This window comes from Marmota flaviventris, chromosome 10 (assembly GCF_047511675.1).
Source record: "Marmota flaviventris isolate mMarFla1 chromosome 10, mMarFla1.hap1, whole genome shotgun sequence".
NCBI lineage: Eukaryota > Metazoa > Chordata > Mammalia > Rodentia > Sciuridae > Marmota > Marmota flaviventris.
Genome location: NC_092507.1, coordinates 90,265,927 through 90,284,899, shown reverse-complemented (window position 1 = coordinate 90,284,899; position 18,973 = coordinate 90,265,927). Strand labels below are relative to the sequence as shown.

Genomic DNA, 18,973 nt, shown 5'->3' with positions numbered 1-18,973 from the left:
CTCAAGGCAAACTTTCATCTGTGAGTTCTTGTAAAAGTCAAAAACAGCTTACATACTTGTAGTATACAATGGTGGGACAGACATAGGGTAAACATTCCTATTCCAAAAGGGAAATAGGAAGAACTGACTCAAAACAAGATTGAAATCCAACAAGATAAAGGTTAAATTTTAATATTTTAACTCTGGCATCTTGGATACACTGTCATGAGAGTTAGGATTCCAAGGACTCAGGCAACCCTGCCTTTAGAGGTGTGCTGATTGCAGCCCACATGAAGACTCTATCATGCTGATTTTACACACTGTCTGTAGCTTTCCCCAGGGACTATGGCATGTTGCTGGCTCTCTGTATTCCTGGTGTTTCCATTTTTGCTTCAGTTTCACACCCACAACTTTAGTAGGGATTGCTCCATGAGAGGCCCTCTGTAGGACTCAACCTTGCAGGAGCCTGTCAGTCCTCCAGTGGACTAGAGGAAGCTGCTATGACCCCATAACTCTTGAATTTTGCTCACCTACAAAACAAGCATCATATGGACATTATGAAGATCTGCCACCAGCATAAGCTTCCTCTGGGCCCAGCTGCAATATCCATGGTGTAACTCATAGGCTAGCCAGAATATCAAGATGACCCTGGCCGTGGAGGGGGCTCCAGCAACTATTTCATGAAACATTTTGTCCTAGAAGGTCTCTAAACAAATTTTGTACTTTCAGGCCTCTAATATTCCCATGATGGGAGTGGTGGCCTTCAAGGTGCTTACAGTTCTCTGAAGATGTATTTTCTATTGCCCCAATGATTAACATTACTAGTAATCTCTTCACCCTGCTTGTCTGCAGGTTTACCTCCCAAGCATGCTTTTTCTTTCCCACTCTCTAACGAGGCTAAAACTTCTAAATCTTTCCAACTTGCTTCCTTTTGGTCATTATAAATTTGACTAAAGCAGCCAATAACACAGATGCTTTCGCCTGAATACTTTGCTACTTTGAGATCTCCTCTGCCCAATAAACTAGTTAATTGCTTTTATGTTTTGCATCCATGTCTTAGGGCACAAACACACTGCAACCATTTTTTTTTTTTTTTGTCATGGTGCCCCAAGAGAGACCTGTACTCGAACTCCCAATAGAATTCTTGCTTCCATCTGAAATCTCATCATCCTGGTCTTTACTGTTTCAAATTTCAATCAGCATTTTGGCCTTCTAGGTCCTGACCAGTATCACCTGGTATGTTCCGTGTACAGAATTCCAGGCTCTCTCTTGCACTCTCCTCCAACTCTTCCAACATGTTCTCATTTATCAGTTCCAAAGGCTTCTCTTGACCTCACTCCTTGGTGCCAATTTTATGCATTAGATAACTTTGTGTTATTACAACAAAAATCACATTTTGGGAAGTTCAAAATCAAAATCAGCTGACTCCATTGATTTGGCCATTGGTAAGAGCAGATGGAAATACATCAAAGCAGAAGCATACACAGAGAAGGAAACAATCTCAACCTAAACCAGAGTGGAGAGAGAAAGAATTCCCAGAGTACTGCCGTTCCTTTCAAGGCATGCCTGGTACCCCTCACTAGCTCCACCTTCTAAAGGCTTTATCACTTCCCGAAATCAGCAGCCTGGGTGCCAACCTTTTAACATATGGGTATTTGGAGACATTGGACATCCAAACTATGGCAAGAACTCAATGACAGCTACAGTCCTGAAGAATTATGCTCCCAAAGTGGCATTGATGGTCAGGGTTCCCAGCTTCTGTAAAAGCCAAGAATGTACAGGGGAATCTGCCTGATCTTTCTCTTCTCACCTTCCAAATTCCTGGTGCTGTCGTTGTCTGTACTATAAACCAATAGTCAGGTGATACTAAATCTAGGGGTTAGATTCTTTGGGCATAGGAAAAGAGAAAAAAGTACTAATTGTACGATTTAGAGAGTCATTCAAGAATACTAAGTATCCTTACATTAAAACAAAAACTGGACAGGATTTTACAAATTATTCCTTTTATGCTATGCATTTTTGGGAATTCCTCTGATTTTCTTGGATAAAAGTTGTTGCATTATCAACTCCAAGTTTCTTTCTTCTTTATAACTAGTACCTAATAAGTAGCAAAAAAAAAAAATGTTTCTTAACAATTTTACTTTTGTGTAAAATAATCTCACCAGGTATGAGCTCTTTGAGAGGAGTATCTCCTATTCACTTCTTTTCTCATAACTTTGAGTCCTACCTATAGTGTCAGCATGATATCTGACATTATAAACATTTGTTGGATAAATAGATAAATGGATCATTGGGAAACATTGAAGGATTCTGAAAGTAATCTATTAAATTACTTCTACAAATTAGAATTAGAAATTATTGGAAAAAATATAATTATTTTCTTTAAAATGTATCTCTATTAACTTGTGCTAATACATTAAAAACAAAGAGATAATTTGTTTTGTGAAACAAGGTAGCTTGTCTTAAAATGATGGCACAGCACCTCCTGAAATTAGCAATGTTGTATACCAGGTCTCCTTTGTCTTCAACAAAAATATGCTTTTTTCCCCCAAATACTCCAATTTCAATAAAGAATTATGGCTTTAAGTTTAAGCATGCCCCTCATTTTTGACTGCTCAATAGATGTTACTTGTTTGGTGTACACAGTGACTATGTTGTGTATAGTGAAGTTTTCAGATTTGACATTTAAAAACCATTTTTGTTTTTAAGATTGTGGGTAAAATATATGTCAGCTACATATATATGTGTGAATGGCATATGTGTGCATATATATTCTATAAATTCTCTTGGAAAAATTTTATAAAAATGGCAAATTTTGATTTATGAAGTTTCAATTCACTAAAAGAAATCTGTAAATAATTGTTAAAAAGTAGAAGAGTGCAAAAAAGTAAAAATAAGGTACTATTTGAACAAACCTATTATTTTCTGGATAATATCATTTTATGTAAAATTAGAATAGTAGATGTATTGATACACTACTGCTAACATTTAAAATTTTTCTGACAAATATCTTTTTTATAAGAGACTGAAAAATAGGCAGCAAAAAAAGATAAAAACTGATATGTAAAATATTGATTTCCAACTATCTGGAATACTTGCTTAGAGCAGTGAATGTGACAGTTCAATTGTTGGAATCTTTATGGCATCATGAGAATAGTCTGTCATATCCCTTTATGTTTAAAAGTCAACAATTACTTTAAAAATAAGTCTACAATTCACTAACCAGTCAAAGACTATGACTTTGACTTAATGTAAGTGTCAAATTCTGCTGTTAATTTTTCATGACAGGCAAGGAAAGTCATGCCTACTGCAAAGGGCATTGACCTTTATGCTGACATTAGTTCCATGAACTTATCTTTTAAGTCCAGGTGCTAAAAGACAAGTTAAAAATAGTACATGATACATAATGTTTCTTTTCACATGAGTAAAATTTTTTCTCAAGTTAATTTTTTTAAAAAATAGGTTGCAAAATGATTTCCATTTGCTTTTAAAATCCTCCTTTAGTTTTTAAATATTACTTTCAACGACACGTTTTGGACAATAAGTATTTTCTAATATCTATAAGAAGAATTTATTTTGGAAGGGGAGTCAAAGTTGGATAACACATTTTAAGTGTTATATAAAAAACATTGATATGAAGGCTTCTGTTATAATCTAAGAATCATGTCAATATTTTTACATATTTGCAATTTAAATTTTAAGAGTTTTCTAAAGAGGAAACCATGTTGGAAATTATGTTGTCGAAGTCACTATTTATATTAATATAAGCTGAAAATATATTGAATACTACAAAAAAAACAAGTATTCTGATTTATATATCTGTAATTCAAATATAGGGATACATTTTTGTACTTTTTTTCTTTGTCATTGTTGACATGCATAAGTAGTGTTAGACTATAACAAATTAATATGGAATCATAAAACAAGAGTTTTTTAAATTTTTTACTAGTGTAATGAAAATATATTTGAAAACATCTGCATAATGTATAAACTTGATATAAATTCTAGTATAATTTAATTTATACAGTTAATTAAATCACTGGTAAATGTACTTAAAAACTCATTCCCTTCAAATTTTTCATTTAAACTTGGAGACAAATATTTTCTTACCATGTTTAATTTTTATTACGTCCAATTGTCTGAGGGATACAACGGACACCATCTGGAGTAAAACTTGAATTCTTCCTATTTGCCAAATTAGATGAGACAATATTTCTACTACATTTACTTAATACTGGCTGTGGACATAATTAGTTGTTCCTCTTGTTGTAAATAAACAAATATTCATTTTTGTTTGTTCATTTGCTATTTTCAGTGCTCTTTACTCGGTTATAAAGACACTTGTAATATCTCAGTCTATATTAGTTCCAGTGCACAGTCTAGGCAAGTTCATCTTGTCCGTTACTTCATTATCTATGCAGAAAGTTAAATTGCTACAGAAAGAGGTGTGGCTGTCAGAGTAAAGGGAAAGTTTTTGCTGATTCTTACTGATTCTTGTAATTTAACCTGGCTTTAATATTATCTGACAATCTATAGGTAGAGGAGGAACATGGATGAAGGCTATTTTTTTTTGCTTGTGTTGCTAGGGATTAAATCCAGGGCTTAATGTGTACTAGGCAAGTTCCCTATCACTGAGCTACATTTCTGGTCCTGTTATGTTTCTTATTTAGTAACTGTTTTTGGTAGTGTACCATTACTCATTCAAGAGCTAATTTCCCTACACCCTTCAATAACATTCCTGCATTTATCCTTGCAATCTGTATCTCACTCCATCATCAGCATACAGTCTCCAAATCTCAGATATTTCTTCATATTATCTCCACTATATGTACCCTTATCTGCTTCATTCTTGCCACTGCTTGGCTTGGTTTTAGTTCTAAGAGTTATTGAAAAATATTTCTGACTGATTCCATACTGTCTGCTTCCAAATCCTCTTCCTTTTTTTTTTTTTTTTTTGGTCAAAGTGATTTTGTTAATATACATTGATCAATTGATCAACTCATACCATTGTTCAAAGCCTTTGAATGACATTCCATAACTTTCAGGATTCAGTTCATTGGAAAGATTTTCCTGAAATTGTTTCCTTGTTTAGAATTTTTCTAAATTTATGGCTTTATTCCTTTTACTTCCTACTTCAATCCCCATCATCACCATCAATAGGTCCTTCTTTCCAGCTTTGCAGAACAATATGCTCTTCTCTGAATTTGGCATTCAGTTTGGTGCCTCAATAGATTAAAATGCTTATTCTGCTTAATGCTATTTCCCTTTCCCACTCCTCCTTCTAGTTATTTGCAAATAATCCATCAAGATATTTTAAATAATTATTTCATAAGTGTTTATTCTCATTTAGATACACATGGGTTACAAGTTAATGGAGACACAAAATTTAGAAGCTAGATAATTTAGAAGGTAGATCACTGTATAGAACAAAATTACAACTGTGTGATTAACTCTGCTATTGGGGGGGTGTAACATTTAATTCTCAACATTTCTAAAATTCATTGGTATACATAGTAGTTATTTGGAGTCTTCATAATCTTACCAAAAGTAAGTTGATCTCTTATAATATAAGAGGTATCCATAAAATTAATATTAAAAGGTTACGTTTTGCAGTATTCAGAGTGGAAATGACAGTCTTATGGAAAAACAATCACTATTTGCTAGCTTGACCTTCAAGAGAGGCCAAAATTTTTCAGTTATAGTTTGCCATTGATCCAACACCTGCATTAGCTGTGTGGCTGTATGTTAATTTCCTTTGATTTTCTTGTGATCCTATTATATTCAAAGTACATAATCTGTCTACATGTCACATTATTCTATTAGATGGAACTGAATATGGCAGTTTATCAGAGCCTGGTTTTCCACTGATTATTGTGGAGAGTCAACTTTTGTGCTGTACAATTCAGTGGATGTTCAGTCTAGAACTGATATCAAACTAGCACTAGTTGGTTCCACGAAAGACGAGGAGTTGAATGTGAAGATTAAAATTCTTAACATTGACACATATTAGACCAGTTTTATGTAATACATCTTAATAAACATATTTTTTACACACACCGAAAATCTGATTTGTTTATCGTGTGTATTTTATAGAGTATTATAGTACCTTCGTATTATACAAAATAGAAGTAGTTAGGCGTTACAGAGACTATCTAAATGTTTATGTAAAATAAATAGAAGTAAAATAAACGAAAAACTAAATGAATAACTAAATAAAGACCTGTTAACATGTATACAGTATTATTTGGTTTTGAAAGAAGTATATGCTATTATTTATGTCACTGGCATTGACAGAAAATGTGATGAGATGTTTTTGCAATGATGTGACATTCAGAAGAACCTCATCTGTTTACACGTTTGCTATTTTGTTTTCTCACATTCTCTTTACTTTCTTCTTGTTGATCTTTACTGTCCATAGGAAAACACTGTAGTTAGACATAGCTGTAAATTATGAGGAATGTTATTGACTCCACCTTCATTTTGGCTTTGCAGATCATTAGAGAATTTGAATGCCTTTTCCATTTATGCTGTAGTTGCCAGTTTTACTTGGTAACTTCACCCTTTTCTAGTCGTGAAGTTTTCAAACCACTATCGAATCTAAATATTTACAGTTCATTCAACCTGTCAGAGCATTCTTGTTTATTTATAGACTTTCTCACAACATTTCATCAATGATAGATTAATATAAAACACTGTAAACTATCTTCTGGGAAAAGAGCGCTGTTGTTTTTTTTACTGAATTTTCCAATTTCTTTCTAGTCCTATATTTTATGACTAACTATGAAACACCTGAAATAAGATTTTATAGTGGAAAAGTTGGCAGCATTCCACTCAATGAAGTCAGATACCTTAAATAGAATAGTAAGTAGTTAGGAAAACAATATTCCTCTACACCTTTTAAGAAATGCAATCTCTATAAAATAAGCAATGTTTTGCTTCTGTTTCAGCAATAGCTTTACCTGGTTCATTATAATTCCTATGTCATTAGGTATGTAATTCTAGAATTTTTAGCACTGAGTGGACCTTAGATATGATCTTCCAGTGCTTTCGTTTTAACTAGATGAAGGCCTCACAATTCCAAGCAGTTAATGACAAAGCTGGGAAAAGTTTAGGAAATTGAGTTTCTAATTGAAACCACCAGTGATGTCCTTTCTCAGTAACATACTCAATGTGTTTAATGATGTCTCTTTGTTAACTTCTTTCTTTTTAACTTTTGTGATGCTGGGGATAGAACCCAGGGTCTCAACCATGTCAAGCAAGCATTCTACCAGCCCCCCTCATTATTATTTTCTTAAACAGCACAATGGAGAGCTATGTATTCATATTTCTCTTTATTATTTGTAATTGTCCATTTATAACAATACAGGTATATCTGTATGTTTTAAGTTGATCAGTTGGTGTTTGAAAATGCTATTGACATTTTAAGACTTTGTATTCAATTGTTTTGAACCTGTCTAGAATCAACAGGCATTGTTAATGTTATTATATTCCCCGATATATTGATTTTAAAAAGTAAAAAAAAAAAATCCCAGAAACAGTCTTATTTGAATAATCATCTATATTGCTGATGACATATGAAAATATTTTCTGATTGGAAATGCTACTAGTATAACCATTATAAACCATGTGGTTTCCTGTATGGATATTTGTTGCTTTTGCTTTATTTCATGTTTTACTGGAAATTAAAGTGTTTTCTTATTTGGGTATTATGTGAATATGCTTCCATATTATATGTAATTTTAAAACACTTTGAGGGGACAAACGAATTAATTATAATTGAATGAAATGACTAAATAATTTTAATAAAATTAAAAAATCTTAGAGATCAGTGGAGAAATTTCTGAGTTTAACAAGATTTATCAAAAGAATGTTTAAACATTATAATATTTCATGTCAGTGATATTTTTGGTGGATATGTTTTTCACTTTTTAATTTTGCTACATTTTCTATTGATAATGAAACATTGTAGATGATATTTAGCAAGTAGTTGGCAACATTGATATAAAGGTCAAAAGATGGAGTAAAAAAATGGGAGGAGGAAAACATTAAAAGAAAATGGTTGGAAATGAGAAATCCATAAAGGACTCTGGAAAGCTCCATCATTCTTCTGGTTACCTAGAAGACCTGTATACATGTCCAGGAAAGACTTAAAGAGGTCCTAATATCTCATGTTGCTGCCCTTGAAAGGGCACTTGAAGAAGTGAGGTCTAAGGCATAGTTGTAAATTTTTAGCATGTGTAAAGGGTTCTCCAGTGCACAGAATATCACCCTCCTGTGATGCCGCAGTCCGGCTGCAGCAAAATAACAGGGGGGGGGGGGTGACGAAAAACTTGTGTAAATTGATACAGCAGGAGTGGGAGCCGTTTATTGCAGGACAGGAGCAGTATTTATACATTCCACACAGCTTATCTAATTAGCATAAACTAGATACATCAGTCAACCAATAAGGAATCTCCACACTTAATGGCTCACTTTTGTTACTTCTCAAACCTCTGGCATTTTGCCAGGCACCATCCAGACTTGTTTATGAGCTCTAACATTCCCCTGGCAAAATGCCAGGTGTTATTTTGACTTGTTTACAGACTCTAACACTGTGATATTATAGATTTAAAGTATTTAGGAAAATATCTGGCCCATCATTAGCTGATCATAGCCTAACTAAGTAGTGACTCTAGTAGTCAAGTAAACTAAGAATACAGACTTATAATCAACAACAACAACTATAAATAGAAACCACAATGGGCTGAGGATATGAGAGCACAAAATCTGATTTCCAGAGTTACCTTTTTAAACATTCAACAACAACAACAAATTTTCAAAATTATGAGAAAGGCAAAGAAACTGGAAATTATGTACTATGCAAAACAAATATTAGGAACTGTCCTTGAAGAACCACAAATACTGAACTTTCACAACAAAGACATTAAATCAACATTATGTATACATTCAAAAATTAAAAGAAACCTTGACTAAACAACTTAATGTAAGATAATAATGTTTTACCAAAAAAGGAACAGCCATAAATATTGATATTATTTTTTACATGTACTAAACAGAAATTCCAGAGTTGAAAGTGTAATAACTCCAATTTAAAAATGACTAGAGAAGTTCAATGGAATACTTGAACTGGCAGAAGAATCAGTGAACTTGAAGATAAAACAACAGAGAATTATCTAGTATAAGAAAATTAAATGAAAATCATGACAAAGACATTGACAGAGTCAGAGACCTGTGAGATACCAAAATAGACATGGTAGAAGCCCTAGAAAGAGCAGAGGAAGGTATCAAAGGCATATTCAATGAATGAACTCCATGCAATGAGCAATCAATGAGATGAACAGAGAGCCTACGTTTTGGGATCAAATTTTTTCCACACACACATCAGAGTGCTAATCTCCAGGATATATAAAGAACTCAAAAATCTTAACACCAAAAAATCAAGCAATCAATAAATGGACTAAGGATCTGAACAGACACTTCTCAGAAGATACACATTTGATCAACAAATATATGAAAAAATGTTCAACATCTCTAGGAATTAGAGAAATACAAATCAAAACTACTCTAAGATTTCATCTTAAGCCAGTCAGAATGGCAGTTATCAAGAATATAGACAAAAATAAATGTTGGTAAGGATGTGGGCAAAAAAGCATGCTCATACATTGCTGGTGGAACTGCAAATTGGGCAACCAATCTGGAAAGCAATATGGAAATTCCTTGAAAAACTTGGAATGGAACTACCATTCGACCCAGCTATCCCATTCCTTGAGACCAAATGACTTAAAAACAGCATAGTACAGGGACACAGCCACATCAATGTTTATTGCAGTACAATTCATAGTAGCTAAACTGTGGAACCAACCTAGATGCTCATCAGTAGATGAATTTATAGGGAAACCTTGGTATATATACACATTGGAATATTACTCAGCATTAAAAGAGAATAAAATCATGGCATTTTCAATAAATGGATGGAGTTGGAGAATATCATTCTAAATGAAGTAAGCCAATCCCAAAAACACAAAGGCTGATTATTCTCTCTGATAAGTGGATGCTGATCCAAAATAGGGAGTGAGGTGGAGGCATGGGAATAATGGGGGAACTTTGATTGGGCAAAGGGGAGGGTGAGTGGAGAGGGTGCAGGGGTACAGGAAAGATGGTGGAATGAGATGGAGATCATTCCCCTAGGTAGATGTAGGAGTTCACATAGGGTGTGATGCTATAATCGTGTACAGCCAGAGAAATGAAAAGTTGTGCTGCAGTTGTTTACAAAGAATCAAAATGCATTATTAAAATAAATGCCTTATTAAAATAAATTATAAAAAAGGCAAATTCAATGAAGTGATAGCTGATAATTTCTCAGAATTGATGAAACATGTTAATCTTCACATCTAAGACTCCTAACAAACCCCAAGTGTGATAAACTTGTAGAAATCCACAACTAAACACTTCAAAACCAGTCACTCAATAAAGATAAAAGAAGAACTTTCAAAGGTGCAAGCATGGAGTGATGATAATATATATGGGATTCTCATTAAGATTAGTAGCTGATTCTCACCAGATACCACTGAGGGCAAAAAGTGGTGGAAAACATATTAAAAGCAATCTTATAAGAAAAGAACAATGTTATAAGCATCACCATACTACCTGACTTCAAAATGCACTTCAAAATAAAGACCATGGTACTGGCCTAAAAACAGACATGTAGGCCAAAGGAACAGAATAGAAAACCAAGAGATAAAACCACACATTTACAGTCAGTGTTCAACAAAGGAATCAATAACACATATTGAGGAAAGCACAGTCTCTTCAATAAATCATGCTGGGAAACTGGCTGTCCATACTCAGAAAAATGAAACTAGACCTCAGTCTTCACCACTCACAAAAATCAACTCCAAATGAAATACTTAAATATAAATCTCAAAAAGCATTGGAAGTACTAGAAGAAAATGCTTTCTGATATAGGTCTGGAAAGAATTTTGAGGATAAAATCTCAATAGCATCAACAAAAAAAGCAAAAACCAACAAACATGATTCCATTGAACTTAAAAAGCTTCTGCATAACAAAGGCAATAGTCCACCAAGTGAAAAGACAACCTAGAGAATGGATGAAAATGTATGCAAACTATGCATCTTAAAAGGGGCTTGTATCCTGAATATATAAAGAATACACATAACTCAATAGCAAAAATAAAAATGAATGGGTTATGAAATGGGCCAAATATCTGAATAGACATTTCTTAAAGAAGACATATGAAAGACTAATAAGGGTATTTTAAAAAAATTATACCATTATTGATCATCAGAGAAATGTGAATCAAAACCACAGTGAAATATCATCTAACCCCAATGAGAATGGCAGTTTTTAAATAGAAAGTAACACATGGTGGTAGGAATATGGAGAAAGTGAAACACTTATGGAGTACTGGTCGGAATGTAAAATAGTACAACTCTTATGGAAAACATTAATGGAGGTTCCTCAAAAAATTTAAAAGTAGAACTACCATATGAGCCAGCAATCTTACTACTGGGTATATTTCCACAAATGAAATGAAATCAGTATGTTAAGAAGAAATTGCATCAAATTTATGTTTCTGCCATAATACTATGTCCACTATGTTGTGTAGAATACTTTTTTCATGAATATTTGTGTATGTGTAAGTGAATATTGCAATATAAAAGTGCTATAAATTCTCTCCTAGTCCTCAGTTTTTGTCTTTTGTAATTTAAGATTCATATTTTTCATCAGGTTCTAAATAACTCCAGTTTATAAGAATGTAGGGAATGCTCAAATATTTTGAAATTATTAAAAATGGAATCAGGAGATCTATAAATCAGACTTTGTGCTCAAACCTAAAGGGACATTTGAATCTCTTCTGCCTGAGTATAATTCTGAAATTAATCTGATCCTGATCCACAGGTTTATATCAAACTAGGTTTATATCATAGTACATTAGACCCCTGTGAAAATACTCAGATAGCTTCAAGAGCCCAATATTTAGATCTTTCCTTTACTCACAGTCTCCAAGAACTGCTAAAATAAAAATTCTGTAGAAAATCCTGTTATTAAATATTTCTAGTATTTGCCATTTATGAAAACACACAGATTTCTGATATGATTTTTAAGTATGAATAGGTACTCCATGTGTACTCCAAATGTGCCAAACCTATGCTTCTGTTTTTAAACTTTGGGTTTTTCTGGAAACTACATTTCTTATCTATTTTTTTTTTTTTGCAAGAATTTCTTTTGCTAGCCTAACACAATTGTCGGATTTGTATGTTTTACTTTAAAAGTCTCATGTAAGTTTGTCTATCAATAACAATTCAATATGAACTAATTTAGTTTTTGTGGCTTTTATTATTGGAGTCACATTCACTTTTACTGATATTTTATTTGTTCTTTACTCTGAAGAGTTAACTGTGAATGCAGTAAATTGAATTTTAACAAATTAGTGAATTACTATAGATCTTCTGAACCAGAAAAAAGCGGACAACACCTTAATATTTATAACTAGTTTGTTAAATATGTTTCTCTCTCAGTCCTATAATTCTTCACATTGAAATATAAGTGATTTTCTACTTCAGTTATTTACAAATAAAGTACAGATCATCTTAGAGAAGTATTGCTCTCGATATGTGTACTAGGATTTACTGACCATATCCATGTCTGTTTCTTTGTAGGGGGACATCCAGCAGTTTTTAATCACAGGTGACCCCAAGGCAGCATATGACTACTGTGAGCATTATAGTCCAGACTGTGACTCTTCAGCACCCAAGGCTGCTCAGGCGCAGGAACCTCAGGTAGATGAGGTGAGGAGCACAAGATCACCAGGTCCTCTCATTTCCCCGATATGCATGGCATCTTCAGTTTGGGGACTTTACTCACGTATTTAATTTTAATTATATTTTACATTATACTCAATAGTTTTGTAATATGTATAAGAAGAAGTGACTTAATGATACTTGGTAGTTTTCCCCTCTTTATGCATTTTGTTCCTTAATTTTATTAGAACTAGAGTTATTTCACTTGTACATTGCATATATGAGTGTATTCCATTTGAGAGTGTAATTTCTAATAGTTCATTTTTGCTCTTTAGCATTAAATAATTAACACAGCTTCAAGATAAAGGTAGTATATCTTGTAGTATACTTGACTTTCCTCAGGCCTTTGACAGTTCATGCAGATGGGAAAATGGCCTAAGAACTATTTTAAAGTTTTTAGGCTTTGTTGAAAAATTAGGTAGCTCTTCCCACCCCACCCCATTTTCACACAGGGAATTTAAAAAGAAGACCCAAAGTAAGGAATGTATGTTTTTATTGGAATTAGAACTGTTTTTAGTATATTTTTATAAGAATCATTAATTTGAGAAGGGGGAAAGTCTTAGAACAACAAAACTGTTCTTATTTTAACTCAATAGTATTTTTTAACCTTTTAAATATACTGTAGGTATCTTTTGATTTTTTTAACTAGTTAGAAAAGGTTAAGATATTTTGATTTATTGCTACTGTTGAAGTGAATTTAGGTTAGATTTTACAATAAAATCTCTTTAATATGTGTTTTTCCAACACTTGTTTATTTTTAAGGAATGATAGTGAATCTGTTGCCCTAATTTTTTCCGTGACTTAATATCAGTGTTTTTTGTTTCAAAAAGGGTATTCTTAACAAATCTGAGAGAAAAAAGAAAAATTACTGGATATTTTGTTTGTTTTTCTTTTCATAGTTTTTAAATGCCTTACTATTCACTAAATATATTTTCTGTCAATTCCAACGTGATGGGTGAAATACCCTTTAGATTTATGCTTTTGTATCTGACAGATTATGTGATGACTTAATATTAACATTTGTAGTATTTATTGTATATGTTCAAGAATGATAAGATTTATTTTATGCTTCTTTCTTAAGAAGGATAAGTCTTACTCTTTTTAGCAAGAGATATGGCTCTGATTTTTGGAAGAAGGAAGGTATGCGTTTTTAATATATTACCTTCAGGTGTTTTGCTCCCATGTTTTATTGCTATTATGTCAGGTAAGTTGAGTCAATTTACATGAGGTTAATTGTTATCAATCTTCTTAAGTTCATTGAGAAGTGATCCTGCCTTTTTCTATTTTAGTTGTTGAAATGCATATTTTCTATGTTGTTGAGATGTCAAATTTACTTTTTACTGGAAGCATTTGGTGAGGAACATGACACATAGCTATAATAGAAACTGCAAGAAAATCTGGTTGAACAAGACAGGAATAAACAACTTTTATTACCAGTTTCTATATGGATTATAAAAAAATGAAAACATTTACTCATTTATTTTTTATATTGGCACTGGGGATTGAACCCAAAGGTCTTTTACTACTGTTTTACATCCCTAGCCCTTTTAATTTTTTTTTTTTTTTATATTGAAACATGGTCTCCCTAACTTGCCCAGGCTGGCCTCCAATTTTCAATTCTCCTGTTTGAGACTCCTGAATCATTGTATTACAAGAATGTAATTACAAATCAAGTTTCACTTTTTTTTCCTGTAATGCTATATTAACATTGATACTTTGATAATAAGATAATAATTCTATACTAGTATTACAAAAACTAGTAAAATCAAATTAGTAAGGAGTCTTTATATTTATTTTGAAGTATATCCATTATTATGTCATTATATTACAATATGACAATATTACAATGAGTGATTCTTAGGTATTCTACCTAAGCAAAATAACTTTGCAAAATATTATTAGTAAATGGAGAACATAAAGTGCACTATGAAGCATGAGTAATACATATTGTAATTTGTGTTTTTTAATATTCCATTAATAACTTTTTCAAATTGCATATATATTATTCTATTTGGATTAATAAATATGACAATTTATTTTGGAAACTAACCCGTCTGCTTTTTCCAACTTGTTTTTTCTAATTAGTATCTCTAAATAACATTCTTAAAATTTAATTGTTTGCGTGCTCAGCACATCATATTGTGATTACAAAGAAATATACAGTGTAGATAGACTTCAGTTTAGTAATATCATCAAACTTATATTTGAACCAACATGATGCCATTTAAATATAAAATCAACTAATATTAAAATTTAAATGCCATTTAAATATAAAAGTAACTAATATTAAAATTATTTGCTCAGTGGCAGTATTGTAGCCAATGAAGTTTATCTGAGGCGCGATTATTGCTAATTGAAAATTATGGTTTGTGATATTCTTATCAGGTTAAGTTGTCTTTTTGATTATAAGACATTGGATATCAAATTTATATATGATTTCTTCTTTTTGGAGGTTACTAGGGATTGAACTCAGGGGCACTCAGCCATTGAGCCACATCCCCAGTCCTATTTTGTATTTTATTTATTTCAGTGTCTCACTGAGTTGCTTAGCACCTCGCTTTTGCTGAGGCTGCCTTTGAACTCCTGCACCTCCCACCTCAGCCTCCTGAGTTGCTGAGATTACAGGTGTGCACCACCACGCCTGATTCATATCTTCTTAATGTATGACACACCATAGAATGCCTTCTATGTAAAAAGCAAGAGTGATACTCTTTTTTAAAAGATGAAAAAGAAAAATGAAGCGAAATAAAGACCACCCTTTATAAAGAAATTTACATAATAAAATGGCTTCCCAAAATATATTACCTAAATCATCTTTTCACTGAATATTTATTATACATGCTAGTTTCAATAAATGCACAGGTTTTTACTCAGAGCAACATTTTTCTACCAAATTAAGTGAAGGACAGAATTTGACATTTTCAGAAAAGGAGTCTTTCTCATCACATATTCTAATTTCTGCTGACCTATGAACAAATCAAGGTTGAAATCATCCCATCTCTGCACATCTTCTTGCACATATTCCTCTGTTCATGAAAACCAGTTTTTTCTTCTACCTATCTCCAACATATCCTCTAAAGTGCGCACAAAAATAGGCAATAAGGCTTCATGCATACCAGAAGTGCCCGAAGCCACTAACTAAATTTTGCTTTAAATCTGAAGAAGTGAACATGTTATTTCCTCCATTATTCAAAACCATTCTGAGAGTTCTTCCTCTAGAAGGTGTTCAAACCGAGGAGTGATTAGAAAGGTTAGCAGAAATTTTTTCTTACAAGAGAGAAACATCACATAAAATCAATTGGTTATTTGGTGGAGGTTTAAATATATATCGCTGAATAGCAGACCTCAGTTTAAAATGCATTTAAATTGCCCATGTTTGAAATTGGGTCTTAGATCTTTACTGATTTTGGTTTTTTCAATTCATTATAGATGTATGTCATTCAGAAAAGTTTGTTTAATTTTAAAATACTAAAGCATAAAATAGATTAGCAAATATTTAGTTTTCCCATATTTTATTTTAAGTTGGTGATCAGTAAAGATATTCAATATTTCTTACTTTAACACATGTGACTATAACTATAGCAAACTACTCATTAGATAATATTCAATCTCCATTATGTCTACTTAATATGTAACTAAATTTAGTACTTAATTGCTTTAGTTAATAAGGTTACTAATAATGCTTACAGAAAATTTTCTAGAAATAGTTGGCATTTTACCTTACTTGCAAAAGTATGAAAAAGCACGGATATTTAAAATGTGATCCACATTCATTTTCCTAGTTACCTAATTTTATGCAAATTCTTATAAGAATGACATTTATTGAATGGCCTCCAGGATATCTAGTTATTGAAAATGAAGCTGTTATTACAGGGGTAAAATTGAAAATCTTTTTATTTATTTTATCAAATAAGAACTTTGACAGTCATAAAAAATACAAAAGGAACACCTGTTTATATTTCAACATGACCTGTAGCCGAAGGATCTAGAAACGTTTCTCTAGTGAGAGTATTTCATTAATGGCTGAATGTACAAAACTGACATGGGCTCACTTTTGATGTGTCTCTTTATATATGTGTGAAATTTGCACTCATTTTTGAGGCTATGTCAAACAGAGCTTATTGGAGGGCACTCTGATCACAATTTTCTCAAATTTTTAGTCAATCATTATTTTGTTGGCAGATTTGATTGAGATGCCAAATTGGGTCATTACTAGAATTTTACCAAATACAGTACTTAGGGAACTACATGTAAGTTTCCTTTTGTATTCCTGTGTACATGCTTTAGAAGTTTAGATCATTGAGTTTCCTGCTTAATTTTTATGCAGTATATGATTAATGTATTTGTAGTTATTTTGATGAGAAAATATTGATTCCTAGTATCTATATTCTTGATAAAAAATTTTAATTTTAGTTTTGGAAATGAATACATTATTTTCCACACCATCAATAATGGTTTTCTTTCATCTCCCTCTATTAAAAAAATGATCCCTCTCCAATCAAATTCTTTAAAAAAGAATAATGTGGAACAAAATGCAATTTTTCAATTTCAATTTATTGACTTAAATGTTATTCTCTTTTTTCTATAGCTAAAGAAAGCAGTAATTTCAGAGACTGAAATAATGTATTAATCATAAACATATCTAATTCCAAAACTTGTAATACTTTATAAATGCTTTGATTTTAGTTAAGTCTATGAAGTTAGAGATTTCCAAATAAATTGTAGAATTCATTATTTCATTGATTACAGTCTTCTGAAAATAATATAGATTCATCTCATGTCCCTTGATTCCTTTTCCTTCTTCCTTCCCCATCTTATAATAGATTTGAAAGTCCTTTCATACTCGGGAAGACTACTCATATTTTTTTAAGTATGTTTTTTTAAAAAAATTACCTATCAATTATTGTGAAATTCTCATACTGGAACCTTGTATAACAATTTTTACAAATCAAAACTAACCTAAATAATTCACAGGTATATCCAAGAACATAAATGCTATGTTTGGATTCATACTCAATAATTAAAAGTTTGAATTATTCAAAACTTTTAGTTTTCCCATAATCCTAACCACGATTCTGCTCTTACACACTCTGCTTTATCTCTCCTGTTATTATACTGTGTTTAAGATGATATAATAATACTTCCATGTGAAACAAAATTACTTTTAAGTAACAGTGTTTCCCTATTTCTTAACATTTACTCTAAGTAAAAGTTAAGAAGATGATTCCCGCTTTGTTAGTATTACTTGCAACTAACAAAATTGCCTGCTATTTTTTTCCTTTGCAATGTAGTATGCACCTGAGGATATAATGGAATATGAGTATGAGTACGGGGAGACAGAGTATAAGGAGGCTGGAAGTGTAACAGAGAGCCCCACTGTAACTGAGGAGACAATAGCACAAACAGAGGTAAAAACAAAGAGGCGTCTGTGTATGTGGTGTCTGCTCTTCATCCTCCTCTGGTTGCTTATGTCAACTGTTTCCCAGACTTACCATGGACCTTTTATTCACCTATTTTCTGTGGAATAATAACAGATTTTATTTGACAGTCGTTGTCCTGCAGGGATGCTGCCCGTGTGGCTTTTGCTTATTCTTTCTTTCATCCCCACTTTTTATTTTCCGTCTTTCTTTATTTATGTTTCCATTCCATCTTTCATCACATTTTTACAGAAAAAGAAATCCAATTTCAAAATGAAGATGAGGACAGTGGCCACTAACTCAAAGGAAAAACTCAAAAAGTTTACACCCCCCAAAACCAAGAAGAAGAAAAGTTATCAAGCAGCAGCAAAAGCCAAACTAGGGGTAAAGGTAGCAAAGAAAAAGCAATCAAGATCTCTCCTAGATAAGCTGGAAGATCTCTGATCATGAGTCATAGTCTTAACCCAACTAGATAAATATTCATTTGGCTAATATTGTACCCCTCACGATTTTTACATACTTGAGATGATTTTACATTTACTGATTGTTTTTCTTTTGAATTTTTTAGGCAAATGTTATTGATGATTTTCAAGAATATAACTATGGAACAATGGAAAGTTACCAGACAGAAGCTCCTAGACGTGTATCTGGAACTAATGAGGTAATACACATAGACAGCATTAAATCACAAGCCAACAGCTAAAATGTGTTATATATTTTGATATACTTTGCTCTGGGAGAATCCATAATCTCTG

The 18,973-nt window shown here is 32.4% G+C and overlaps 1 protein-coding gene and 1 pseudogene across 3 annotated transcripts in view; both read left to right on the top strand.

The window, feature by feature from the left end:
• Col11a1 (collagen type XI alpha 1 chain) overlaps positions 1-18,973 on the top strand; it is a 210,341-nt gene that overhangs the window by 61,621 nt on the left and 129,747 nt on the right. Inside the window, exons 5-7 of one of the 3 annotated variants that reach the window (XM_027943108.2) lie at positions 12,661-12,789; positions 18,471-18,608; positions 18,787-18,879. In XM_027943108.2, coding sequence (XP_027798909.1) covers positions 12,661-12,789; positions 18,471-18,608; positions 18,787-18,879 — 360 coding nt within the window. Of the gene's footprint in view, positions 1-12,660; positions 12,790-18,092; positions 18,210-18,470; positions 18,609-18,786; positions 18,880-18,973 lie in introns of all 3 variants that reach the window. The other 2 variants (XM_027943109.2, XM_027943110.2) reach the window with 2 other exon arrangements.
• Positions 15,094-15,170, top strand: LOC114098926 (U4 spliceosomal RNA; annotated as a pseudogene).